The sequence below is a fragment of the Corvus hawaiiensis genome, chromosome Z (genome assembly GCF_020740725.1).
Source record: "Corvus hawaiiensis isolate bCorHaw1 chromosome Z, bCorHaw1.pri.cur, whole genome shotgun sequence".
Classification (NCBI taxonomy): domain Eukaryota; kingdom Metazoa; phylum Chordata; class Aves; order Passeriformes; family Corvidae; genus Corvus; species Corvus hawaiiensis.
Window position 1 is genome coordinate 77,777,316 of NC_063255.1, and position 27,080 is coordinate 77,804,395.

The following is a 27,080-nucleotide window of genomic DNA, read 5'->3' on the forward strand; positions in this document are numbered from 1 at the left end:
CTGCTCACAACAATGGGAAGATTATCCTATTCACTGTATTAAAACACTGAATTTTTGAACAGAGATTCCCGGTACTAAAAAAAAATCAAGTTGAAAGTATAAAAGTTACATAGTCAAACTATCAACTATCAAGCAACTTTGTTGACAGAAATGAATTTTGCTTCTCCTGCACAAAGGCATCTTGCATAAGATTTAGACATTTTTGTAGCATTTTCTTTAGTTTGTGTATGCCGGCACAGAAAAACCATTTGCATTTTGGGGACAGAAGCAGATTCAACAAAACAGCAAGAAGCATGACATCAATTCCCAGGGCATTTTGCCTACTGGTGATTTCCCATATTATCTACCATGTCATCTACCATGTTTACCACATTCTCTACCCTGTTTAAAATGTTTGACTGCAGAGGTGCAGCCCTTTTGGACAGCAACATACAAATTCCGTTCAACATCTCTACTCCATGCAGAATAAATATAAATGTGGAGACTGAGAATTTTAATTTTGGTGCATGACTGCCCTCCCTCTGCCTATTTAATGGTGGCTGAAAAATTCTGCATCACATTTGAGAAAAGGAATCTGGTATCACACTTCAAGGCTACTACATTGAAAAACACAGGGGAGGCTTATTCTTGCAGCATTTGCCAAAGTGCACTGGAAAAGAGGAACTCAAGTGAAATTACCCACCTTTTCTGTGTTTTGAATTTAATGAAATTTGCTGGCTTCTAGATTGAGTTATTAGTTTCAATTTTCCCACTAACTCATGCACAGGAAGGGAATTTTTAGATGGTTAAACAACCTTGTCAATTAGATGTTTAATGAATTAAAATGAACTGAGACACATCCTTAACTGGCATCTGTTGATAAAGAAGTTGCTACATTTCTTGAAGTTGCAAAGATCACTACTGATTCCTACATCAGAACTACTCCAGTTTGATTTTTTTTAAGGCCAAACTGTGACTTTTGGCCCTGATATCCTCTGGAATTTACAGTGGAAATCCTTGAGCAAATCTTTAAATTATATTGTATGATGGGACATAATAAAAATTTTCTCTCTTTTTTTTTAATCCATTCTTTTAAACGTGTGTTTATTGCTTTTACTATTTCTCTGCTAATCCTGGCATCATCTTGTGTGCTTCCTGCAGATGTGAATGAATGTGAAGCTGAACCCTGCAAGAATGGTGGAATCTGTACAGATCTTGTTGCCAACTATTCCTGTGAATGTCCAGGTGAATTTATGGGAAGGAACTGCCAACAGAGTAAGTACAGCATGGTTTTAAAACTTGATTTTTTAATATAAAAAATTTATTCTGGCTGGGGTTTCATCTCACCAAATATCCTGTCTGCAACAGTAATTGCTACCAGATATCAACAAATGTAGAAACAGGGCAAAAATATCTGTTATTTGCTCTAACATGTCTCTAGCCTCTGAAATTTGGACCAGTGGTTTGGGGGGAAGTCATTAATAGAATCAGTAGTCAGTAATGGATCTGTCCTGGGAACAACCTCAAAGGATTTTTACAATAACATTTACTATGGATGCACCGTAAAGGTTTGATTCCTAAAGTTGCTACTACAGAGGAGTTCTTCATGTATGATAGACTAGGTAATCTTGAAGACCAAAAATAATAAAAATAGAATAAACTGCTTTGGCACAAAATGCAATATACCTTAACAGTTAGATATTAGAGACTCTTGGGTTTAAAATACTGTAAAGATGAAAGCTTGTGTGTTTTAGTCAAACAAAAGATGCTAAAATGATGATATTGTGGAAAAAGCTAATATAGTTCCAAGATATAATACCTTAAAAAGAAACAGGAAAGTATTTGACAATTAACATTAGTAGTGTTAAGTATTACATTCAAAATACCTGAAATACTGAGCTACTCCATGTGCCAGTTTGGGCAAATTTGGAAATATATCCTCTGATAGAAGGCAGGTTACAACCACCTTCCCCCACCATTCATTCACACTCCACATTCAAGAAAGGGAATTTCTAGTGCAAGGAAAATCCTATGCTGTGTGGCAAAAAAAAAGTTGTTACAAGTCGAATACTAAATAAATGAAAACGTAACAAAGCTGAAAAATATGATTCTTCTTCCCGTGTTTATATTGTGGATGTATGGGGGAGAATAGAGAGGAAAACAGGATGGACAAATAACCACAAATATATCTTTAAAGTAGCTTCAGTAAATTTCCCAGATATATACACCGCAAGAAAAAAAACCAAAATATTTGAGGCACCCAATATGATATGTATGTAGTTCTAGAGAGAAATACCAGATTAAGATCTGCTTTGAGGAATTCACAGGTCTCTATGGCTACCTGAAAGTATTTATAGAAAACCCCCCTATCTATGAAAGTGTTTTCCAAAATTTGCTGGGGAAGCCATTAGTGCATTTCCTTATTAGGTGCAATTGAATGGTCATTTGGAAGTCTACCAGGAATCTCATCCATCTCTTCAGAGTTTATCCCCTCTGTATTTTGACTGCTCCGACAATAGATCAAATAAACCCAATCTCCTGTTTTGCTGGAAATGGGTTAGTCACAGCTACTATTTAAGCGATCACTGTGTTTTCTGAACCATCATCTGTTATTTTGTATTCCTTTTTTTTTTAATAGATGTATGTGTAGTGACATGCAAAAATAACTTCCTGTGTGAAGCTGCATATCTTATATATTAAACTAAGTTTTATGTATGTGTATATATAGGCATAGATATACATATTTCTATTTTTGAGAGCATATAACAGAAAGTATATATGTACAAAAAAATTTAAATTTTCCAGTTTATTGAAATAGTTAAAGAATTCTTCTGTTGAATTGCAAAATATGTTACCCACACTCTGTCTTTCTGGTTTGTATTTTGGAGGATTCATACTGACATAAATATAAATAGATATAGTTTACCATCTCTATAATTCTGCACTACACCATTTTCTATAGCTGGGCTTGTAAATACCCTTTTTTTTTTACCCATTAGAAGTTTGGTTATGTCATCACACTTAATTACGTAATTACAAGTAGTTATTACACATTCTAATTACACCATCAAAGTTTTACATATATTTACAGTAATCATATAATTAAATACTGTTATGCTAATTATGTAAATTACTGACTGCTGTCTCAGAATTACCTCACAAAGCTCAAAGATTCCTGAGTCACATCACAGAATATGTAAAATATCCTGGATCTAGAATAAAAAAATGCAAAAGTGCACCATGCAAGCTGCTTTTCCAGAATGCATTTTCTAATAGTTTATCTAGTTTGATATAACCCAAATACCACTGCTTTACAATAATAACTTGTCGTGTTACTCCTGTACTTTGTACCTAGGACAGTTTTTCCTAGATTTCCACCTACGTTCTCCCTCTTTTTTAATTCCATCATTTTATTTCACCACAATTAATTCCTCCTAGCTAATCTCCTAAAAACTTTCCTTTCATTTTATCTCATGTGGAGCACTTTTCAGGTGTGACACAACTGTTGTGCTACACCCAAGTCCTGAGAGCCTTGTGTGACACTCACCCCAAATCCTTCTGAGTAGTCCCAAGAGCCTCTGCAATAACTAAAATGACCTTTTAACCACAGTTGGAGCACCTTGACCATCCTCTGAGTCTGTTTCTGGCGTGGATGAGAATTGGAGTTGTTTATATTCAGTTTCTTTCTTTTTCTTTTTCTTTTTCTTTCTTTTTCTTTCTTTCTTTCTTTCTTTCTTTCTTTCTTTCTTTCTTTCTTTCTTTCTCTCTTTCTTTCTCTCTTTCTTTCTCTCTTTCTCTCTTTTTCTCTTCCTTCCTCTCTTTCTTCCTCTCTTTCTCTCTTATTAGCTATGGCTGCTTTTAGCAATTCAGGTATAAATGGTGTTTAAACCAGCTTCTTCTCCTTTCTGGGAAGCACAGGATGAGGCAAAATCAGGGTAAAGTGGAGTGTCACAGCACTGACGGCCTCAAAACATATTCAGCCATTCTGGAATGAGCTTATCAGCCTGTTAAGAGACACTTCAACAAACATCTGGTATTTACAGAATCTGCCTGCAGATGTTTAGCAAACACAGAACGGGAAGAAAACACCTTTCCCCATCTTCTGAATGCAAAATTTAAACTATATTAATTCCACATTACTTCCCAGATTTCTTAAGACCTCAGCATTTCCTCGATGCAGCTGCATCTCCTTCTGTTCTTCCTCTCTCCGAATTGTTTTCTTGCTCCTGTGCTGAATTCCGGATATCAATTATGATCATGTCCATTACAGCTTTCCTTAGTCTTGGAGTCTCCATAAATAAAGTACTTCTTCCAAGACAGTTCCTCCTGGGGTTGGAGGGTTGGTTGTTTTTTTCTTTCATTTTGTGGACCACAGCATTCTCTTGCAGGCACTTTCATCAGTGTCAGGCTGCTTGCATTATTCAGTGCAGATCTGTACTGTTAAAATCTCCCATGAGCAGCGTGGGTAGTGAATTGCAGTAATATGTGAGCAGCTCCACAGGTGATTTTAGATCAGTTTCCCTTCCATTTAAGTATTTTTAATCAAACAGATGGTACCAGACAGTGGACACCTTACAATTCCACCACTGTGCATTTTGGAACTGTGTTTTGCTAATTGCAAAGAGTTGCTGCCATTAAAGCATATGGCAAATTTTCTCGTGTTTTTTTTTCTTTAAAGATCTAGATCAGAATAGTCACTGTAAATATTTTTTTACATATGCTATGGCCCCTCCACCTCCCTTTCTGTGGATTCAACATGCCCGTATGTAGGAGAACTGCATTCAAAGCAAATGCACCAATTTGTTTGTCTAGCATGTCAGAAATCCTGCTAAGCAGTGTACTTCCACCTCGTTTTCATTGATTTCCACTGTTTTTGTGTGTTAGTACACAATTGCGTTTATATTGCTCTTGGTTGCCGCCATCCTACCTCTCTGTGGAAATCAAAGTGGCATTGTCTTTCCATTTACATGAAAATGCCCATTCTTTCAATGTCTTTTTTACTTAAAAAATTATCTGAAAATATGACAGATCTAGGCATAAAGAGATGTCCAAGACTTCTGCTTACATACAGCCTTGTACTCCCAGACTAGACAGCTTCATCCAAAACACACTAATGCACTGGGATTTTAGAATTTTCCATCTCTCAAAATTATTCCCAGGGAAAGACCCTGCAGCTTGATTTACAGCATGGCATAAATAACTTGTTTTACAGTATCTTTTCTAACAGACTCTTATTCCTTTTCATGCAATCTGTATTTCACTTGTGTCTTTTCAAGGCAGCATGTTGGGTCTTTTTGGCTTCAGGTACTTGTCCTTTGAACTCCTCTGCTTAATGCTCTCAGTCTTGGGTGAATTTTGAATATCTGTGTCTTACAGCTCCAGCTCTGACCAACCCTGGCTCAGCAGGGTTCAGGGTGCATGAAGCCTCCATGCTCAGGTTCAGAAAAACCCTGCTGAAAACAGATACAAAGGCATAAAAAGCACACAGACAAAACAAAACAATTTATGAAACATTAAAAAGCTGTGCTTTCAGGGGGAAGATTTACATCTGATGAATGGTAAAGGAGATCCCATTGTATATATATCTTATTTCCAGATTACTTGCTCAGGAACCATGGATTCAAGGCCTGAGATTCTTTACTCACCTCCAGCAAATATGTTGAGTCTTAAAGGCTGTAGTGAGCCACTGTGAAACCCTTCACCTGCCAGGAATCAACACAGGCTTGAGTTCCCTAAACTACTGTTTATCATAAAAATCTCTTTCAACGAGATTTAGGAGGGCCTAGTCTTTCCTACAGCTCAAAATATCACTTTGATTAATTCTGTGAATAATGCATTGTGGAGTCTGGGTTTGGTGGTTTTGAATGTCCGCCAGTTTCATGATCTCAAACACTGGTAAATATAAAGTCAGAAGTCACCGTTACACAAAGCTGGACAAATATACTAATGAAGGACTGGCAAGGGAGAAAAAAAGGAAGGTAATTAATAGAGCAGATCAGTTCTTTGATCCAGTGAACTTCACAGCCACACAGGGCTGGTGTGAAGGAATGGCAGGGGAAAGAGCCTGGCCCTGAAATCAAGGCTTAACACCAGTTAAAAAATATGAATCAGACTGTGGTCTAATCAAGAAAGTAGAAAATCTTTAATTAGTTTTTAAGGCAAAGAGAAGGGCTTATTTGATTTTTAATACTTTTCTTGCTTTGTTTCACTTCAGAGATCACAAAATTTAAAAGCCAGAGTTAGCTTATTCACCAAAGACACACTGCAGAAAAGGTCAGTAAATATGTACATTTCTGCTAGTCATTATTTCAATGACAAATTCAGGACTTCCATGGAAAAATTAAGGAAGTTTTATAGATGTGCATACATATATATGTGCACGTGTAGATATATGTATACAAAATTACTAATCATAGAGAATTAATTTCTTGATGTCCTCAGGGTAGTTAATTTAACATTCACATGATATCCTTGTGGATTTATGGGGTTATGTGTGGTTAATCTCAGACAAAAGAAAGAATAGAAAAAATTTCGTGCCTAAAAGAATTTTATCCATTTAATATCAAGTTAATAGTAATATTGGATGTGTGAGCCCCCTGGATTACAGAAATATCTCAGAGCAGAAACATATCAGAAATACACCTTGAAAGTGCAGGAGGGAGAATTTTACATGTCAAATGTGACTTTAGGCCATGTAATTCCACTCAACCTCAGTAATTTGTCCTTTTTTGAACATGTTATAAGAATAGAAGCAAAAATTATTTCAAAAGTTGAATTGTTACTTGAAAGAGAGGCTAACATCAGTAATAAGAATTCTGCTTTATGCACATTTGTAACTATTTCAGCTAGTCTTGAATGGAATACAGCTCTATATTTGCACTGGACAAAACCCGTCTTGAATCTCTTGCTGAAAATGATGAGTTATGCGGAATCTGCCCCATTCTGTGAATATTGTCTGCCAGGCATTTCTGCGTAGCGCATTGGTATGAAAGTGCAAAGAGGCAGAAAATGTTATAGAAATGACAGAACACATTGTTAACATTGAAATGTTCTCCCAGGCATTTCAATGACCTAGTGAGAAATATTAATCAAACTCTAACATTTCTAACACTGAGCCTTCAAACAAAGCACACCCTGGCCCTTCCAGTGGAAACTTTCCCTGTCCAGGCCTCCCGTGCACAGCACAGAGGTGTTTGCAAAACTGGGCTCAGCAGATCAGAGCTATAGTTCTCCCTTTCAACACAAAAGGGAAATGAGCCTGATCTCTCTGTGTTTGATGTTGAAACAAAGTCCACAGCCCTGTGCTTTCGGGCACATTTTCATCCTGCTGCACTTGCACTGTGCAGCAACGTCTCTCTTTGAAAACTAATTTCTCAATATCTTATTTTGATTAGGCAGAGGAGGATTCAATCTTTACTGAGACACCTGACAGAAACTCATTGTAAAATACTCAGGCGAGTCCTGAAGGCTCAATAAGAATATTTCACGTGTAGTTTTTTCCTTACTCCATGAGTCATCAAGTGCAATAATACCTTTTGTGTGGTGTCAAAGCCCACAATATTAACTGACCCCTATATTCAACCCTGTATTGTTGACTTTGGCTTGAACCACCTTGTTGGGCAACTTTCTTGCCACGTTTTCTTACTTAACCTCTGCTTTTCTAAAGGGTTTGTGTCATTCTTGACTCAGTTGCCCTCAGTAAAAAGAGGATGGACTCAGGGATTCCTTCTGCCTTTCTTCCTACTGAGGGAACAGTACTTTTCAGTAATACAGAATCCTAGACACTCACAAAAAGTAGAGGAGAAAAAATCCAAACTCGTCTTATAAATATGATCCACTGTTCCTTTGTTGGAAGAACTTTTATATGCATTTTTATCTGTGGCAAAGCCTATGACAATGAATATTTCAGTATTTCTAAGCCTTAAAAGAAAAATTACAGCACTCCATTATTCTCAAAGTAGCCCCTACAGCTCTTAAGTTCCTGGTCTGGTCAATAACGCACATTCTTTTTTTATGTCCTCACAGAAATGAAAAATAATTTGCAAGTAAGAAATTGGTACTATAAAAGAAATAAAAGCTGCATTGTAGATTGTTGAAGGAAGCTCAAAAGAAATCACGGATTATTACGACCAAAAAAAGCCCCTAAAAGCATGGAATGAAAGACAACTAATGATTATAAATGTATGAAAAGGGTGTATATTAAATATAAACATATAAGGGTATGTTAAATATATAAATTTACAGCTGCAGTCAGTTTAAAAAAGTTCCCAATAGCCAAGTCATAGGAACATTTTTTCTGTTTTAGGTAGCGGTCCAGTTGGCTTATTATATAAGATATTGGCTATTTCTTTCCAAATAGATTGATTGTGGAGGGTGGTTTTCCATAACAATTAGCCTGGTCTGGTCTGCTGCTACCCTTTGGTGGACACAGGAATCATAGATTTGAGTAAAATCATCTCCAGGGCTGTACAAACTCCTCGTAAAAAAACTGTCTAGAGCTCTGCAGTGTTTAACAAACCAGGCACAGGGTAGAAATACAAGTGAGCATGGCATAAACCTTGCAAAAGTTGGAGGTTTGGAAGTTGAGTTACATTTCAGAGTTTCATTTAAGTCTTGGAGCTCGAACCAAGCTGTGAAACATGAAAATCCATATGAACTAGAGAAAATAAAATGGAACAAAACACAGTTACACGAGCCCTAAATGAACTAAATCTCCATGCTCAGCACAGCTCTCCCACCTGCAGCTTTCAGAAAGAGAAGGAAATGTGGTATGTTCAGTGATCAGCTTCCCACCGAGGGAAGATTCACGGCTCCTGCTGCTCTGGACAGACGGAGAGTCCGGCACAGCCACAGTGCTGGGCACTGGTGCAGCCATGTGTGAGGTACCCTGGAGGGGATGCTGGGGGCTGGCAGAGATTCCAGTCCCCAACTGCCACCACCTCCATTTGTTGCATGCCATTAGATGATGCCAGGGCTTGCAAGGGGATGAGCCAACATGAAAGATTTGGTGGAGGCGCAATTGGGAGAGAGAAAGGCTTCATTTTCTTTCAGTCATGGTGATGACAAAGAGAGACTCAGAAGGGTGCAAGTGAGTTTTTGAAATGAAGGAGATTGAAAACTTTAAATGTTCACAACTGTGATAGAGTGCTTTCTAAGGAAAGCTGACAGAATTACTCTGAATTTGATTTTCCTTTGTACCGGTGACTGTTTTCTAGTATTTATGCTGAATGTAATTTGGCCAGCTCTTAGTTTGGTGTAGATAGAAATTTTCTTTACAAAAAATATCATGTAAAACTTTTAAAACTGAAGATCACATTAATATCCATTGCTGATCCAGCAAAATCTGGTAGACCCCACCCCTCAACCTGTTTTCCCTCCACTGGCAAATCTGTATATTTGACAGTAACATCACATGCCTTCACTGAATATCAGTTTCAACGTGTAGTTTGCAATATTATATTTATTGTTATTCAGATAATATCAATTCCCATTTATGCTCCTGTTATTGCTGAAACCTGATGCGATAATTACACTCTTCCTGCTTTTTATGCACTTCAATTTCACCCATCTGTGATGTGAGCTTTCATCGTAGATGTAGCGCAGAAAGTAAAAGTGTTGTGATTCACAACATCAAAGCTAGAGAAAGACAAATAATGCTGGGAAATTTACAACTCTGAAAGCAAACTTGAATCCTCATGTCCGCTCTCAGCAAATAGGATTATTTTTCTTTAGTAATTCTGAAAAATGTCCTTGTTCTTCTGGATAGGAGCTTCCACACAGGAAGATGAATATTAATTTTATTGTTATTACTGGAGCCTGTTCCTGTTATTTTTCTTACCTCTTGGTCCTTCCATGATATCTTTCACAATGCCTTTTTCCCTTCCATCAGGTGTGAATTTGAATGAGTGCTTGCTTTCATTCATTTTTAGACATAGGATGTTTTATTTTTTCTTGATAAAAAAGGTCAGGTGGAAAATCCTCAAGAATTAAATTTCTTTCCCAAAGTGCACAGTGGAATCAGTTCAGCCTCATCTCTGCTGAAGGTGGTGTGGGTTTTCCACTGAGTCCTCTGCAGGTGAGATGGGGCACAGGTCCTTTAAAAACTGTGCTTTAGTCTTAGATATACAAATATATCTGCTGGAAGTAAAATGGTAGTTAATAACGGTGTGCAATGTGTTTGCCCCGTTTATGTAAGTTACATTTCTCTAGAATTGATTGTACATTGTTTTAAATATTGAAACGCTATTATTTAGGCTGTTTGTTATTAGTATTTGGTGTTGGAGAGTCCTAATTTCAGAGACTTTCCACACTTTAAAAAAAGTGGGATAGATGGAAAGCCTAAATTTTAGTCACCAGCTAGCCCAGTGACACCTGTGTCAACTTTGCTTCAGCTGCAAAGTACAGGGAGAAGCAGACCCCAAGGAATTCACCAAGACAGGTTTCTGGGTAGGGAGTTTGGTCAATTAGTGGGAAAGAAAGGTGGGAGAAGGGCAATTTTTGTGAGCAGCAAAAGCTGCGCCTTCCCACAGTGCCCATGTATAAGAAATGTAAGGCAGACGAGTGTTTCCCTTTGGGAAAGCTGAGAGGCCACCATCCTCCTCTATGACTGGAGAAGCAGCCTGAGGAAAAGCAGATTCCAGTCTCGGGTGTAACTGGCATTCTTTATGGAGCACGTTCAGAAGGCAGGGTAAGAGTCACAGACAAGAATTCCCAGTGTCCCGGGAGCTGGGGCGTGGATAATGTGATTCCAGATTTGATCAGACAGGGAAGGAATTTCCTTCTCTTTTGAGCAGACACTAGTCTTGTTCACTTAAACTTTACAGCTCCTGAAAGGCACATAAACCTCCAGCTCAAGCTGCCCCATTTCCAGTTCACTGTTATTCACGTTGTTGGATGCAAACGAGGATGCTGAAGAGACATCCTAGTCAAGTGCTCATGTTCCTTCCTTGCTGTGAGTTTTGCTGAGATTAGGTCTTCTTGCAAAAGACAAGACATTTTGGGAAACAAATTTCCCTGCTCTGTCAATTCCTGTTGCAGCTGAATTAGCAAAAGAGCACCCAGCATTGCAGTGCTTTGGTCCTTGTAAAGCCAAAGGGATTGGAAGTCACAAGAAATTTTACAAAGTGAGACTTAGACAAGAAAAACACTAAGAAGATTCTGGGGTCATATGAGATTTTTGCACTGGCAGTGAGGACATGGGATGAAGAAGATATTGGGAATTTAAACTGAGATGTTTAATTTTTTATTCTGGCATAACATTTTTTGATCAGTCCTTATGGTTATCTGATAGTTTAGTTTAGTGCTATTTCTACTTTGTTGAATCAAAAGAACCAAACCAAACAGCTTGGCACTGCAATTTTACCTTGTGCAACTTCATATGAAGTTTCTTAGTACAGATAGGGTCTCCTGGCTCACATTCAGACAGCAGGGTTTAATGAATCAAGGGAAATTACTGGAGTTACACCTATTTATGTATTGCTGACAGGTGATTACCCATTTGCCTTTTGTTATAACATTTATGAATAGTTGTTTTTACATAGTTATTAGTGAAAGTTACAAAATCAACCTACGCCTCTTCAAACACCTTCAAAAAGCATTTTGTAAATTAGGTGAGGAGATTTTCTCCACTGTAAATTCAAATATTTATTTATACTTTAGCCTTGAAACAAAAATGCTAAATGATTTGGATTTTGCTGAATACATGATGCTACCTAAACACTAGAAATGTAAATGTCACAGTTATCTATTGTCTTCATTGACCATGTTTATTTTTATTTCAGGAAAGAGGATATTATTTCTTAGTTTTTCAGCTTAGAAATATAAACCTCTTCTTGGTAATCCCCTAACCAACTTTTTTTTTTTTCTGTGTAAAATTAAATTATTGGATAATTAGATTTCCTACAGAACACCAACTAAAGAGCCTATAAACAGCATTAAAAGGATATGCTATTGAAAAAGTAGCTTTTTAACATTTAGTTTCTATTCTAATGGAACTACTGTAGGTATGCATTATGCATGCAGAGTGTTTTCTTGGAGAGTTTATTTTTAAATACTCTGGTTATATGAATAAAAAAAAGGATTCTTAGCTAAATTTCACTACCATGTTAGTGGTAAATTTTTAAGGAACGTAAAAATCCTTCATATTACGTCCAGTAGTTCAACAATGGGTGGCTTAATATTGTGTCTCTGGCTGTGGTAATGACAATCATAATTTAACAGGAATATTAAAAGTACACCCCTGGCCAGTCTCTTTAGTATCATCCTTGGACCTGCAGTGCCTGAATTGGTCCAATTTGTTTTTGAGCCCTTGGATGCTGCATCTTCTTGAAGGTTCCAGAAGATCACAACCCACTGTGCAAAGAACTATTACTGCAGGCCTGGGCCCTAGGTTATATCACCGTGTCCCGCAGCCATAGGGAGGAGGAGGAGAAGAAGATCCAGCAGGCAAGAATTGTGCAGCAAGATTGATTTATTTAGTTATTTTACAAACTCTTTTATAGACTTTTTTTCTTCATAGTCTAATTGGACAAAGGATCAGCCACCCCTTGGGGGCGATTGGCTAAAATCCTAAAACATCCATTGTCAAAATATTTTTCTACTGTACCATAAACAAGACTTTTCAAGGTTGCAGGTGGCTTGGTTGTTTATATTCTCTGCTGCCTCTTCTGTGAGAGAGAAAAGTCTCTCACGGACTTAGAAAATAGCAAGAAAATCCTTGCTAGCAGCATTTTTGTATCTACAAGGAACGATGTTCTTTTTAAACAGGCTAAGCTGATTTTGTGAATTTCAGTGACTGCTCCCTAATTTCAGTGATGTCGAAGTGATGAACGGCTCTGAATTAATCTCGTCCATGTTTATGTAAAGTTGTGTCCCTCCTCATTCTGCTGCTCTCCAGCTTGAACAATCCTCTGCCCTTTGCAGCCGCAGTGGCCATTTCCACGTTCAACACAGTGCGGCCATATTTTAGGGATTTTGTTGTAGATGCAGTCTCTTCCATTTGTGTAGAATGAGGTTCATCTGTCACCCTTTTGACCACTTACTCAGTTTTCCATGCCCTTGTAGAGCTGCTCATCATCAGAGGGGCATTTGATCCAGAGACCTCCAAATTGGACAGTTTCCCCATTCACATTTTCCTCCAGGTCACTGATGAGTAAAACTGATTACAGCACTGACTCTGGGGGGATGCCACTGATAACATTTTGTCCTGAAAAGACATTTTCTGTTCTTTAATTAGACTTCTGTCTACAGCAGGGCCATTTCCCCACTCCCTGGCAAGATCCTTTCATGTGGAACCTCACCAAGTGCCTTCTGAAAATCCAAGTGTGCTGTTTCCACTGTATTTCTCGTATCCTTATGCATACCATCTCTTTTAAGAACTCCAACAAGTGAAGCAGAACTGCCATTTACTGGGGGAATATTGGCTCTTTTCCACACCTTTTCTTAGGTTCCTTAGGTGATCTTAATTACAGAACTATCAGTACACCTCTGTAGCCCCTAAATCTTTTTTTGGCCCAGTTCTTGAAAACACTATGCCATGAAATCACTTCACTGCTAGAAAAGAAAAAAAGCCTGAAAGACACCGAAAATCCTTTTTCTTCCATTTTTTTTTAAATCTGGGAGTGCCTAGGAGTTGCCTAACTTTATTTTCAGTCTGTGTCCTCAGCATGGAGCTTGTAGAGCACATAAAGGCAGAAAGTTAATTTTATGACCTTATTATAAAAGTATGAAAGAGGGTTTGATAATGGCAGTGCATGGCAGTCACTCAGCAATAATGGCACTCTTAAGAAGTAGAAAGTAACATTCAATTTCTTTTTATTTGATTAGTTCTGATGGCCGTTGCTTATACACATGAACCATGCTGGCCACTATGGTAACAGAGTAATGCACTGCTTTTGGGGAGATGCTACATCAGCATAAAAAGCACTTAATCTCTTTCGACATATCAGCAAATAGGTGCAATTCTTCCCATTACTGTCTGAAAAGCTGTCTTCTGCTGCATGGAACATAACTAATCACTTCATTTTCATGTCACTTCCTGCAGACCTGAAGCTTAACACAGCATCCTTTGAAAAGTTTTGCTTGTCTGAAAGTGTCTGTGTGCTCGTTAGCTGCTGCTGATGCAAATTGGTGAAGATGTTGCCTTTGACGCGCATTATTTTATGCGAGGGCATAAAACAAGATTAATCATAACCTGCACCTCAGTGCTGCAGTACCACACTGTCTGCTAACATCCTTGGGAGTCACACTTCAGAAATCAGAGTAATAATAATTAAAATGTTAATTGGTCAAGAAAATCCATTTTGTTTTGTTTTAAATCTGTGGAACAAACCTATGGAGATAAATGCCTCTTGTTAATCAGATTTTAGAGGTAAATAGCTTTATAAAATCACCATATCCAGGAATGTGAAAATGTGCTGTTTCATTGTGTAGTTAGGAGTCACCTTGAAGTTACAAAGCCTGTGACTTTTTTTTATCTAGTCGTAGACAAAAAATCTGACACAATCACAGGCACTGCATGTTCTCCAAGCCTTCTGAAGTGCAAAAAAAAAAACAAAAAAAAGGTGTTTGTAAATTCTATTTTGCAATTTCATTTGCATTGTATTGACTAGAAAGAGGAACACATGATCTGCTCCCTTGTCCCAGTGGAAATGCTGATTAAATTCCTTCAATGGGAATGAAAGCATCAATTTAGTCTTGCCTGTAGGATGAGTCTTCAGAACAACAATTAACACGAGGCGTTACAACTGAGCTGCTCAATATCTCTCAGATCAGAACACGGGATTTGTGGAAAAAACACTTGAGCTACCAGGACTGAGCAAACAATTTGATCAGCTGCAGAATGATTGAAATACCAAGCAGCTAAAATGTGCAAAGCTGAGCTGTGTTGTGGTCACCAGTATTCTCCAAGCACCAGCCCATAAGATGAGACACTGAATACTCAAGCCCAAAGCAGCACCAACACTCTGGAACTAGAGGTTTTTAGTTATTCGTAATGGTCTGATTAGCTAAACCACATTTATAGCTCACATGACTGTGGTATTACACCATCTCCTTTGGCCAATGGTGATTTTAAACTCATTTTAGAGGTCTGCAGAGTTTTAAAATTTAAAAAGTTAGTGTTCCATGCACAAGCTCTTGCACAATCTGGAATTGATTCCAAGTGAAAACCTGCCCGTGTGGGAGGGCTTAGGCTTTGCTTGCATTTAAAAATGATGTTTTAAGAGAAGGCGTAAGAAGAAATAGCTGCTTGTGGTGGAAGAAGAAATACCTGTCACGAACTTGAGAGCAGATGAGATGGAAGTAAGGATGTGCCTGGCAAAAAACAACAGCAACAAAAAAAATTAAAAGATTTACAAAAGAGATAAAAAAGGAGGCAAATACGTTTCAAAAAAGGAGTATATAGGAATATACCTGCTGTGTCTGTGTAACCTCCAGCTGCACTGGTACACTGCTGTCAGTGCTGCTGGACCACTGAAGCCTAGCCATGAAACAATAAATGAGATAATGAGCTCCGATAGATGACTGTCCTTCACACAACATGTGTGATCTGCAAGAAGGACAGAAGTCAAACTGAATGTACAAAGCCAAACCAGTGCTTCAAATAACTTGATTGTAGCTCCTCTTCAGTCTGTCGTGGTGGGAGCTCACATATATGGTCTGCAGGCACATGCAAAGGCAGAAACTTCTGGTAAAATGAAAAGTCTCCTTGGTCCTCTACCTTCCCCTGGAAATGAAGATGTAATTCCTACAGTTATAACTTCTTCTGCTTTTTAAAATATGCTGATTATCCATACAGCTATCAGCAAAAAATTGATTTGGTATAGGAAAAGAAGCAGAATTTTTGTTTGTCAGCTGTCATTCTAAAAGGCTGGGACTGGCTGGAAGTTAAATACTTTCATATTTAAATTTATTTTTACAAATTGGAACTGCAAGCACATTATAAAATGGACAAAGCATACATATATCTATATATATATAAAAATATATAGTGTTCTGCTTATGAATCACTCCGAGGGGAGAAAAAGTGCTAATGAACAAATTATTTACTATTATTTCATGTAATGTGTAATTTAATGTGTAATACTGGATAAAGTCAAGTACTTCAGGGACAAATCTTCATCCACTGTAAATCAGTAAAACTCCAAAATCAAGAGAACAACGTCAGATTGCTCCTACTTGGGAAGGAATCCTCTGGGCTGGTTTGATGCTAGGATTTTCCTGTCTGTCAGCATTGATTTGAAAACAACTGGGGTCACAAAGATTTGGAACCAGAACATCTCAGAAAGGATGAGGCTGGCAGGGCCAACTACTCCAGCCTCCCTCCTTGAGTAGGGACCTCTTGAGCCAGCTGCCCACGCCTGCGTCCACTCAGGCTTTTAGTGTCTCCAAAGATGGATCTCCACAGCCTCTTGTACAACCTGGTGCAGTGTTTGACCATTCCCACATTGAAAAACCCCAAACACTACCAAGAAAAACCCACCAAAAGCAAAAATATAACAACAATAACAAAAACACAACACTAAAAAAAATTTTAAAAAAAAAAATACACCGAACAAACTAAAATCCCCCCCCATTTAAAAAGTAAGACCAACCCCATTTTGTCATGTTCAAATGGAATTTCTCATTTTGTAACTCGTTCCCATTACCTCTTGTCCTACTAATGGGATGACTCCTCGGTGTTTGTTCCCTCCCACCAGACATTTTTGCACATGGATAAGAACTCCCTGAGCCTTCCCTTCCTCAGGCTGAGCACTTCCAGCCCTGTCAGTGTCTCCTTGCAGGTCAGATGCTCCATTCCTTTAATGACCATGGCCCTGTGCAAGACTCACCCTGGTAAATCTTTGTCTTTGTAACAGTGGGGAGCTCAGCACTGGGCTCAGCACCCCAGATGTGTCTTCCCTCTGCTGAGGAGAGACATCCCCTGCCTTGACCTGCTGGAAATGGTCTGCCCAATGCTGTTTTTGTTGGCTATCTTTGCCATCTCGTGGTGAATTTCCCAACCAGGACCCACAGGTTCTCTCCTGCCAGTTCCAAAGGCACATCAACCTTTTTGTGATCATGTTTGTCAAACAGAAAAACCAAAGTCTGGATTATTTTTATTATACTCATTTTTTTTTATTTTGCTCATCTCCTCCTCAGCATCTGTTTCTCAAAGACCTCTTTCTGTAAAGCCCAGGTATGTTAAATGCCTAGTTACTTCTAGCTTTGCAGGTAATAGATCATCCTTTATTTTTAAAGCAATATCTTTCCAGTGTTTTTAAAATTCATTGCATTCATTTCACTTAATTTTAGCCTCCTAAACCTAGGCACTAAGCTGCTCTAGGTTTGTTCTTGGTCAGTAGACACAGGAAAGCTAATTACATCTGTCTTGAATGCTTGCTTAATAGATGATGACATGATGAAAATTGTGGTTTAGAGTTGCCGGTTTCCTCCCACAGATGACAAGCAGAGCTTGAGCAGGTAGTCTGGGGTAGATAAGGAATTTTTAGGTGGCTGAAGCTGGGTTGCATGAATTACATTCTTTATGTTTGCTTTGTTTGGTTGGATATTTCTCTAAGCACTTCAGAATAATGTCCCTTTTATGGTTCAGTAGATGTTGATAAGGAAAAATAAGGGGATTTAAGGAAAAATAAGGGGATTTAAAAAAAAAATAAGGGGATATTAAAAAAATCTGGATGTAGAGATTTATGCTTAAAATACACCACAGAGTCACAAATAAAACATTTTACTGCACTGCTATACTAATAAACGAATTCTACTACTGCGTATATATAAAACCAGAATTTTTTGAACCTTCATTCTGATTTTTTTTTCTACCCTAATAAAAGTGCACAACCTTTAAATTAATTCTGTCTTTTTAACAGGGCTTCAAACCCCGATCCTTAAAGTTGCTTTACATGAATATAAGGTTATATCTACACCAAATGTCTTCCGGGAGCAAGATCTAAATGAAGATATCTGAATTTTCAGTTATTAAAATGTTGGATGGGTTATAGAAGAAGATGGAAACAGCTTAGAGATCATAAGAAGGGCTGTTTCTGTGCAGCCAGATTTAAATTACTGTCATTTGCATGCCGTGTGTGTCCAGGACGGTGGATATAGCTCATATTTAGCATATCACCTCACCAGTATATTGTAGGATATTCCCATCCTTTTGCTTCTTTCCAAAGAAAATGTATCCCATTCTAATGCAGGATTCATATGAGTGCCAAAATGTAGTTTTTAAACTATTCCAATGAATACCTCTTGCAGCAATTTCAATGAACACATCTTGTAACAAGCCATGCTATCATTTCTAGGAGCAGTTGCTGTTCTGATGGACAGGGGGGAATAAAAACAATGCCAAACCACAAAAGGCAGAAAGAACATCTCTAGGCAGCAAAATAAGAATTGCTTCTTGAAAAGAATACACTCTTCTCCTGGCAAATGAACACGCTCGTTGTCAAGCCAGCTGGCAGGAATGCTAATTACCCTGGTGCTGGGATCCCACTGATTTCTGTTGTGGACCTGCTAGAAATGCAGATTGTCCTTCAGTGTGGCTCTATCCTGTCATTCCAGTTTCACTTTCAAGAGAAGCTTTGGGTTTGGGTTTTTTTTTTCGAAGTTGCTTTTTGGAACAGGATGATTTAAGAAGGATCAAGTGTTTACCACATGGATGTGTATGTCATGACCTGCCTTCAAATTGGCAATAGTTCTAGTTGGTTATCTACTTTAGGTTAAAATTATTAATTTTTGGAGTAGAAATATTGCTCTGTGACAAAAAAAAGGTCCTTTGGAGTGAATTCAAGGATAAGAGGAGATACACTACAATATAATGCAATAGGTACATAGGTAGGGTTTTGTTTATGCTGCACACTCCATGAACAAAAAAAGAAACCTACATGCCACTAAAGATATATGAATGCAAATATAAAGCCAAGAAACTCTGAAAGAAGTTGTCTGTAGTTGTCAAAACAGTGTCCAATTAGCAAATTTCCTAAAATAGCTGGAAAGCTGTTGAGTTTTCTTCTATTGTTCAAAGAAATATTTCTATCACTACCCGAGGAGAGGAGAAATGCGTGGATTGTGCAGGGGCCAGCAGTAGCAAATAAAGGTTATTTTTCAATGCAGCCCTTTGGTTTTAAACCCCAAACTTTGGCTTTAAATACCTAAGTTGTGCTTAAATTGTTAATTGGCTGAAGCCTTTGCCACGATCATTTGCAACAGCTAGAAACAAAGGAGGCAATTAATAGACCCACCATTGCACAAATCTCCTCCACCCGCAGCTGCCTGAGTCCAGGTCCACCAAAAGATGTTTGGATTGGTAAAAAGAACTCAGAACCATGTATTTTTCATGTCACTGCACCCTAAGCTAAAAATAGTAATAATCAGTTACTTTTATGAGGCAATTAGGGGCTATGGCTTCTTTGTCTGTCATCTCTTAGATAAGTATGACAATTATTTTACTTGAAAGCTACTATGAATTTACATTCTATAGTATGAACGTAGTTAAAATCTTATGAGGAAGGTTAGTTTTTAGTGTTGCACCATAATTTGTTTTATTCGGATTAATTTTAGCGGTATTTGAGTGGCTGTGAGTTATGTCAATGGTTAATGTCAACACTCAGACATGGTAGAAATGTTATTTTTCACAGTGTCAATTTGAAAAGTAAAAATAATTTTTCACATAAAGATTAATGTATTTCTATATGAGAGCTCAACACAGTTTGAGAGACTAAAGGCCTTACTGCAATATAATTTATTTCTTTTTCCAGAAATTCGTATTTGCTGCTTGAGAACAAAATAAAATAAAAGTAGTGTCTATCAGTGAATTGTCAAATGCTGTAACTTAAATAAGTGGTATAAACTCAGAGGAAGTATTTTGGATTTGGTAGTTAAATAACTTTGTGTTGCAGCCAAGGTTCAGCCAATCATTTTCCTGAATTCTAAACTTTATTCTGGATTTTGGGTCGTGCCTGCAGGTGTCCAGTAACCCACATGGCAAGGAGAGGTGTGCTGTTCTAAGAAGAGAACATTTTTGTCCACTGTCATAGAATCAGGACACAAAAAAAACTGGAATAAGAAAGAGTCAAGTTGCACTGATCAAACACCAAGTGGGGTTGTTGAATGTTACAGTGCAGATACTGCAACACGCATATCAATCAGTGAGGCCCATGGAAAAGAAATATATATGGACTGATTCTTGGTAGATGCTTCAGAGAGATTTTCAGAGCCAGATGGCCGGAGGTCAGCCGAGGAACTCCTACAGTCATGGGACCCGAGGGTCCTTGCCCACGCAGGGGAACACAAAACAACCAATGGGGAACAAGGCTGACCAGGGGCAGGGAAACCCCATCTCTGTCCCAGGGCCCCTCTCCCAGGGCTACATGGCAGGGGGAGGAGACCCCGACATTTCACCCGTTTATTTTTAACAAGAGAGATTTAAAATTTAACGTTGAAAACGACTGGATAAACATAACAAGAAGAGTTTCAAAACAAAACAAGCCACCCTCCTGAGTCTTTAAATGTCCAAACAGGTTCTCTGGAACATCTTAAGGCTGACAGAAGGGAGACAGCACTCTCTGGGCATGCTTTGTGGGGAAACTGAGGCAGGAGAGGGTTTCTTCCATTTGTAGCCGTTGGAACTCTAAACAACAACAGTTAATTTCTTCCCTCCCCCTCTTCATCCCCCACTAGGCATTGGAAAGGGATTTTTGGGGAAACAATTGGCAAAGGTATGGTTTTGTGAGGGAAACCATGGGTGGAAAAATGGATTGGGAATACACTGGGGTAATAGGACATAGGATAAAAGGGAAAGGTGGGATTATGAAAGGGAGACTGTAGGGGGGGCCTAAAATGGAGATATTGTCTAACATGACTATGGTTTTTAGCATATATACGGCCTTTCACAAAAACACCATCAGGCCCAGTTACCTCTGCTGCTTGTAACACTTTTCTACCTTGTAAAATTTTGAACTCTACTACTTCTCCATCTCCTAAACTTGGGATGTATTTTTCAGGGTTATTCTTTTTAATAGCAGTTCTATGAACGAATGTGTCTTGCTGGTTGCCACATCTCGTTATAAAACCATAATTTTGTTTAACATTATACCACTTTACTATTCCTAAAACCTTAGCTAGGATGATCTTTTCCTTTTTCTGAGCGGCTGCTGTTTTCTGTCTCACTGCGTTTTTGCTTTCTCTTTCACTTTCGGTTGCTCCTGCGTTGGAGATGACAGAGCTGCTGGGGCCATCGCGGCCGCTCATGCCTGTGCGCTCTTCCTGGGGTCGCATTCGGGGCCACGCGGGCCAGGCCGGGCTGCGCTGCTCAGCTCCCCGCTCGCCACCACCTCTGCTCTCAGCTGTGCTGCTGCTGCCTGGGGCCATGCCCATGTCTCGTCCGGGCACCCGAGCAACAGCCCCCTGCGCCCTGCTCCAGCACGCATTTCGGCTGGGCGCGGCTCCACTCCACCGCCACCGCCCGTGTGCCACCCCTCTCACAGGGCTCACTCCACCACACACTGTGCGGGGCCGGGCGGGCACCACCAGATCGCGCCACTCCCGCCGTGCCTTGCTACGCTACCGACACTGCAGCTCGCGCCGCTCTGCCCGTGCGCGGGAACTGCCTCGCTGCTGCTTGGAGAGTGCTCGGTCCACGTGGGTGAGACTGCACAGTCTCTGAGGCACGCTTCCCTTCGCCAAGACACAGCTGACATTGCTCAATAGTCTTGGTAATTAAATAATAGTCATGAAAATATTCTTCCATCGGCATATATTTTGACTCAGAAATTAACTGTGTCCAATTGGTCTTCCAAAAGTCTTTGGTAGGAATCAAATCCCAAGAAACGTAGAAAAGGTTCTTAAACAACCATGCCAGGAAGTGTTTCAGTTCCTTTTGAGCTTGAATTAAGCCAAAATTTACAAATCGTTGTTCAAGAATCTTTTCAAGTTTAAGATAAATGTCCGTATGCGGCTCTGAGAGCCAAGAGTCTTTCCACGGTTCCTCCATAGTTTAGAGATGGAACAGCAAAATGGAAACAAGAAGAGAAATCCAGAGTTTACTCACAAATCAGTCACTGTCCTTAGGGATCAGGGAACGCTCTGCCCGCATTACCTACCATCTGTTACAGTGTGGATACTGCAACACGTGTATCAATCAACAAGGCCCGTAGAAAAGAAATATATATAGGCTGATTCTTGATAGATGTTTCAGAGAGATGTTTATTTTCCCAGCCACATGGCTGAGGATCTGCCGAGGAACTGCTGCAATCATGGGACCCGAGGGTCCTTTGCCCACGCAGGGGAACACAAAACAACCAATGGGGAACGAGGCTGACCAGGCAGGGGCAGGGAAACCCTGTGTCTCCCCCCCAGGGCCCCTCTCCCAGGACCACATGGCAGGGGGGAGGGACCCTGACAGTTGAATGTTCACCACCAGAGCTTTTGAAAAAGAAATGAATTCAGGAAACATGTTGGGAATGGTGCTGTTGTAATGTACTTGACATTTCTTTGGATAGAAAATTCTCCAGATAGTTTGATGCCATGATTGTCTCAGTTAGGGATACACAAATCTTCATTCTGAAGTTCTTCCCAGCCCAATTCTGTTAAAATCACTTTGAACATGCCTAGGGATTATGTTGGTACTATTAACGTGATGGAGTTGACCACAAACACAATCAACTCATGAAAAAATACTAAAAATAAAAAAAATATTTTTCTCATTATGTCTTTTCAGATATGAGGTTTAAGATGCACTCCTCTTTTTGAGCATGGGAATAACAATGCTTGGTCTGGTGACAATCTATTACTCATGTTTTAGACAGTGATCAGAAGAGAATTTTTGATGAGTGAGTGTCAGAAAAGGGACAAGCACCAAGTAATGGTTGTCCCAGTGTATTTTCCCAGCTTCAAGGAGTCTTCAGTTTAAGGATCTTCCTAAATCAGAAGTTGTATCTTCCTTTAATTTTAGTCCTCTTGGATAGGTCCCTTCTTCAACTTTGTTCTCTGTTGCAGTTCCCCAACATTAATCCATTAGTCAATGGGTTTTGATGTGAAATTTGCAATCCTATCCATCTGTCTTGGGGTTGCTCTATGATGTGTATCCCATATCACTGCCTTATGCCCAGGAATTAATTTTGTGCCTTTCTATGCCTTTAAACTGAGTCTGAGAGAGGGGAGGAAAAACTGAGCAAAGCTTTTTCAAAGCAGCTTGCAGCTTGTTCAAGGTCACACAGAAGTAGCGCCTTTTTTTTTCCCAGCTGCAGCAGGGGAGCGAGGAAGCACCTGGTTTGCTGCTTCCCAGTCAGCTTTTGGCCAATTTTTCTCTGAAGGGAGACTGAGAGTTGAACTTTTTTTCTTCCCTGGAATTTTGGATTTTCTCCCTTTTCCACTGGACTGCTTCAATATCAGAACACGTCGGGAGGACTTTCCACCGAGCACAGAGGGCCTGGCCCTGGGCCAAGCCCCAGCTCCGAGGAGACCACAGGGAGGACTCTGACACTTTCCCAGGTTTTTTCTCCACAGCGAGAGATTTTATTATTTAACATTATTATCCTTTTCCCGTGTGTTTGTTAAATAAATAGTTTTTATCTCCTGCACTTTCCTTCGAGGAAAATTTATTATTCCTGAACCTGGTGGGGGTGGGGTGGTTTGTAACCTGCCTTCTCTCAGAGGATATATTTCAAAATTTGGCCAAACCAGAACACCATCCTACTTGAGAAGGAGAATGCAGGAATTACCAGACTAAGCAAACCAGTCCTGAATAGCAACCCTCCATTTCAATCACAGCACTGTATAGAAAAAGATATAATCTGCTTTCACTGCCTGAGCTGCTGTCTCCATATGCTCCTGTGCTAGGCTGGAAGTATAATTTTTTTGCACACTTGCCCAAGGTAGGAAATCCCTCTGAATATCCATCAGAGGGATGTGAATCCCAGCCTGGGGAGTGCAGTGTTGAAAATTGCTCATAGGCAGGGAGTTGAAATCTCTGTGTGAAAGAACAAGAAGGAATAGGCTGAAGCCTAGACTGCATGTGGGTAATCTATGCATACACCAGAGTGAATTAATGCAGTATCAGCCGTCATCTGTAACCCTACTGTTCAGTGGTAAAGTTGGCACGTGGGGACTGTCACATCACTGAAACCATGAGAGGGTCCACAGACACCTCTAGAAGGAGTGGAAGCTGTGTCTCCAACCGCCTCTCTGCAAAAGCAGTTTAGGTAGCACTTATATAGAAGATTTTAGCATTATCATGTAATGGTTGTGAAAAAGCAAGCCCTGCAAAAACATCACATTGCATATGGGTGGGCACTTTGGTAACAGACTCTTAAATGACTGTCCATATCCATCTAATGATTTCCTAAAAATCAGACTTGCTGTTATCTAAGAGCTGTCCCTGGCAGAACAAACTGGGAAAGGATGTCTGTGTGGCAGGAGGAATGAGAAGAAGAAATAGGAGCCCGGAGCCTGGACTGCAGTGTGGGAAGCAACATGAATTACTGCAGTACCACGGGTCATCTGTAATCCCATTGTCAGGGTTGGTGTTCAGCCCCATTACCAGGCCCTGCTAAGCACAGCCAGGGTAATCTCATTCCAGAAAATGAGGTGCTGGGAGGAAGAAAGGATTGCAGATGTCTACAGCAGATTTGTTTTCTCCCTGCCTTCAATTTTGCATCTGTTTGTTCTCATGACATTAGCTAGAGGCAGACCAACAGAGGAAATGAAAGTTATGCATTCGTGCTGCAAAATCAGGCATGTTTCATCATCAATAGCTAGAAATCTTTTCATTCTAGCTGCAGAAGCATAATCCTCACATTTTCAAGCAATTTTTAAACCATTTGGACATTTTCTTAATTTGTGGACTGACATAAATGTAAAAGTTCAAATTAAATATGCTCAAGCAACGTATTAACCCAGTGCTTTCTGCTTATTATCTCTTGCTGTAGTATCTTAAAATAGTTTGTCTTTTTTGCTATAAAGAACAGGAACCAGCAACTTATTTCCCTATTTTAATGTTTTTCTGAGGAGAAATCAATGTAAACCACAGTAAGGTAACTGTCATCTACTTTGTTTTGCTCAAATATTATTGTTCAGCTGGAGGGATTTGCTGTTGCCAGAGATAAGGGTGGAAGGACAGAACTCATCTTCTTTCTGGGGACCTGTTTGATCCCCATATCCTTGGTCTACAAAGGAAATCTGGACTAGAAACCAATTGTTTTTTGGTGCAAAATGGTACATAATGATTCTAGATCTAATTAAAGTTGAGGTTGTTAAAGAAGCCTTCAAGGCAGGTTTATAACTCTGCTGTCTTTGCATGGTGGGGACCTTCAGGAGAACTGAAAAATTCACTTTTCCTGTGTTACGGACTTTTCCCATCCTTCCCTGGATCCATTCATGTAACTCTTGGTACACCTTGGCATTGTTATCTCCATGGATAGTGAGGTTTTGTGGGAATAGGGTTGTGTTTGGTGAGAAAAAGAGAAGCATTAAGTGGGTTTCATTCAGCGCATACCAATAATTGTCACTGTAGGATCAAAACCCATATTACTTGACTCAGTATCTTGCTTTTTAATAACACTGAAATACCAGATCCAGATGACACAATCTGCCTTGTGAATCTGTCATGTTAGGCAGCTTTTTAATTGCTGTTTAATTTTTTTTACTTCTTTTCATAAAGAGTATTGTCATACCCCAATGTATCTGCATTAACTAATAAAAATATCATTTTTTTAAATTAATGACTAACATTGACCAGTCTGAATTGTACACAGTTACTGTAGTGATATTATGATTTCCCAAGCTGTCATGATTTCTGTTTAAATAAGCATGGATTTAATAGAAACAGAGGCATAGCAATAAAATATAATACATCTTGTACTTGTTCTGCAAAATATGCATCTCAATTTTTTTAAAGAAACCAAACAATCTGAGAAAGCTCTTCTTGACTGTTTTCATTGTTAGTGGTCAATGGTATATCACAACTCTTAAACACCTAAAAACATAATTTATAACTTGAAGGAAAGAATTTTTTGTGTCTGAAATTTAATATCATATGTGCAGAAACTGGTCTGTAACCAGTCTTTTAGTGATAAAACATAATTAATGGAACTAGAGATGGGTCATTCAGTTGAGAGTTTTCAGGGAAAGCAAATGTCTTGTGAATTTAGAGAGTAATAGCCCCATTAGAGCTTTTATAAGAAGAAAGAACGACTCATTAAACTAGTGGAGTTTTTGGAAGAAATTAATGGGCATATGGCTAAGGGAAGTCCATTTGCTGTGGTATTTGACTATCCAAAAATATGTTAAATATTTGATTTTAACTGATAAAAGAAAGTAAATTGAAAGGTTTCCTTGTAGAAAATGATGTCTGATTAAAATAAATACCTAAAGGGTGAGTAAGAGGGCAGATTTAACAGTGGGAGGACCTCATTTACCATATCTTAATAAAACTTCTGCTGAAGTCTTGGCTGTTCAACAAATTTCGAAAAGTAGCAGAATGTTCTGATAATTTAAGAAATGTAATTATAATATTGTTTAGAAACTATTACCCAGTCTTGTGCTTTCCGCACCTCTGATGTTGTTATGTCTGAACTGACCACCAAAGTGGTTTTAACTTTTAGGAGTGGTAAATTTTGTGTTGAACTCAGATTGAAGAACTGACAGACATGACAAAACTATGACTGGAACTGCAAAGGAGCTTGTACAATAAAGTACCTATTCCCTGAAGGTAGCCATTTTCTTTCGATTCCAGGAGTAATCCTTCTAAAGCTAAGGAAGATAAACACTGCTGAGCTTGTATGGTCATAGCTGAAAAAATAGAGTTAAGTGTTTTGGTTGGTAATTAAATTTTGAAAGGAAATTGACTTCAAGTTAGAAAGGAAAATTCAGCTTTCTCTTGTAAGGATTTCGCCCATCTTTCAAATAGTATTTAATGCATCTCAAATAGGAAATGCAGCAACAGACATGGCAAACATCAAGCAACATGGCTCCAGCATGCCTCCTTTCAAGGTCCCCTCAGAAAACCTCTCTTCTGTTTTCTCACATCTCTGTTTTTAAATAATTATCAGTCTATGATTGCAGCTGTTAAAGATGGGCAATCTATTTCATGTGTGTGTCCTGTAGGT

At 39.0% G+C, this 27,080-nt stretch overlaps 1 protein-coding gene across 2 annotated transcripts in view; it reads left to right on the plus strand.

Moving 5' to 3' along the window:
• The window catches only part of EDIL3 (EGF like repeats and discoidin domains 3), a 238,024-nt gene that overhangs the window by 138,801 nt on the left and 72,143 nt on the right, over positions 1 to 27,080 (plus strand). For both annotated transcript variants that reach the window (XM_048292961.1, XM_048292962.1), the window contains one exon: positions 1,141 to 1,254. In XM_048292961.1, the coding sequence (XP_048148918.1) occupies positions 1,141 to 1,254 (114 nt within the window). The remainder of the gene's footprint in view (positions 1 to 1,140; positions 1,255 to 27,080) is intronic.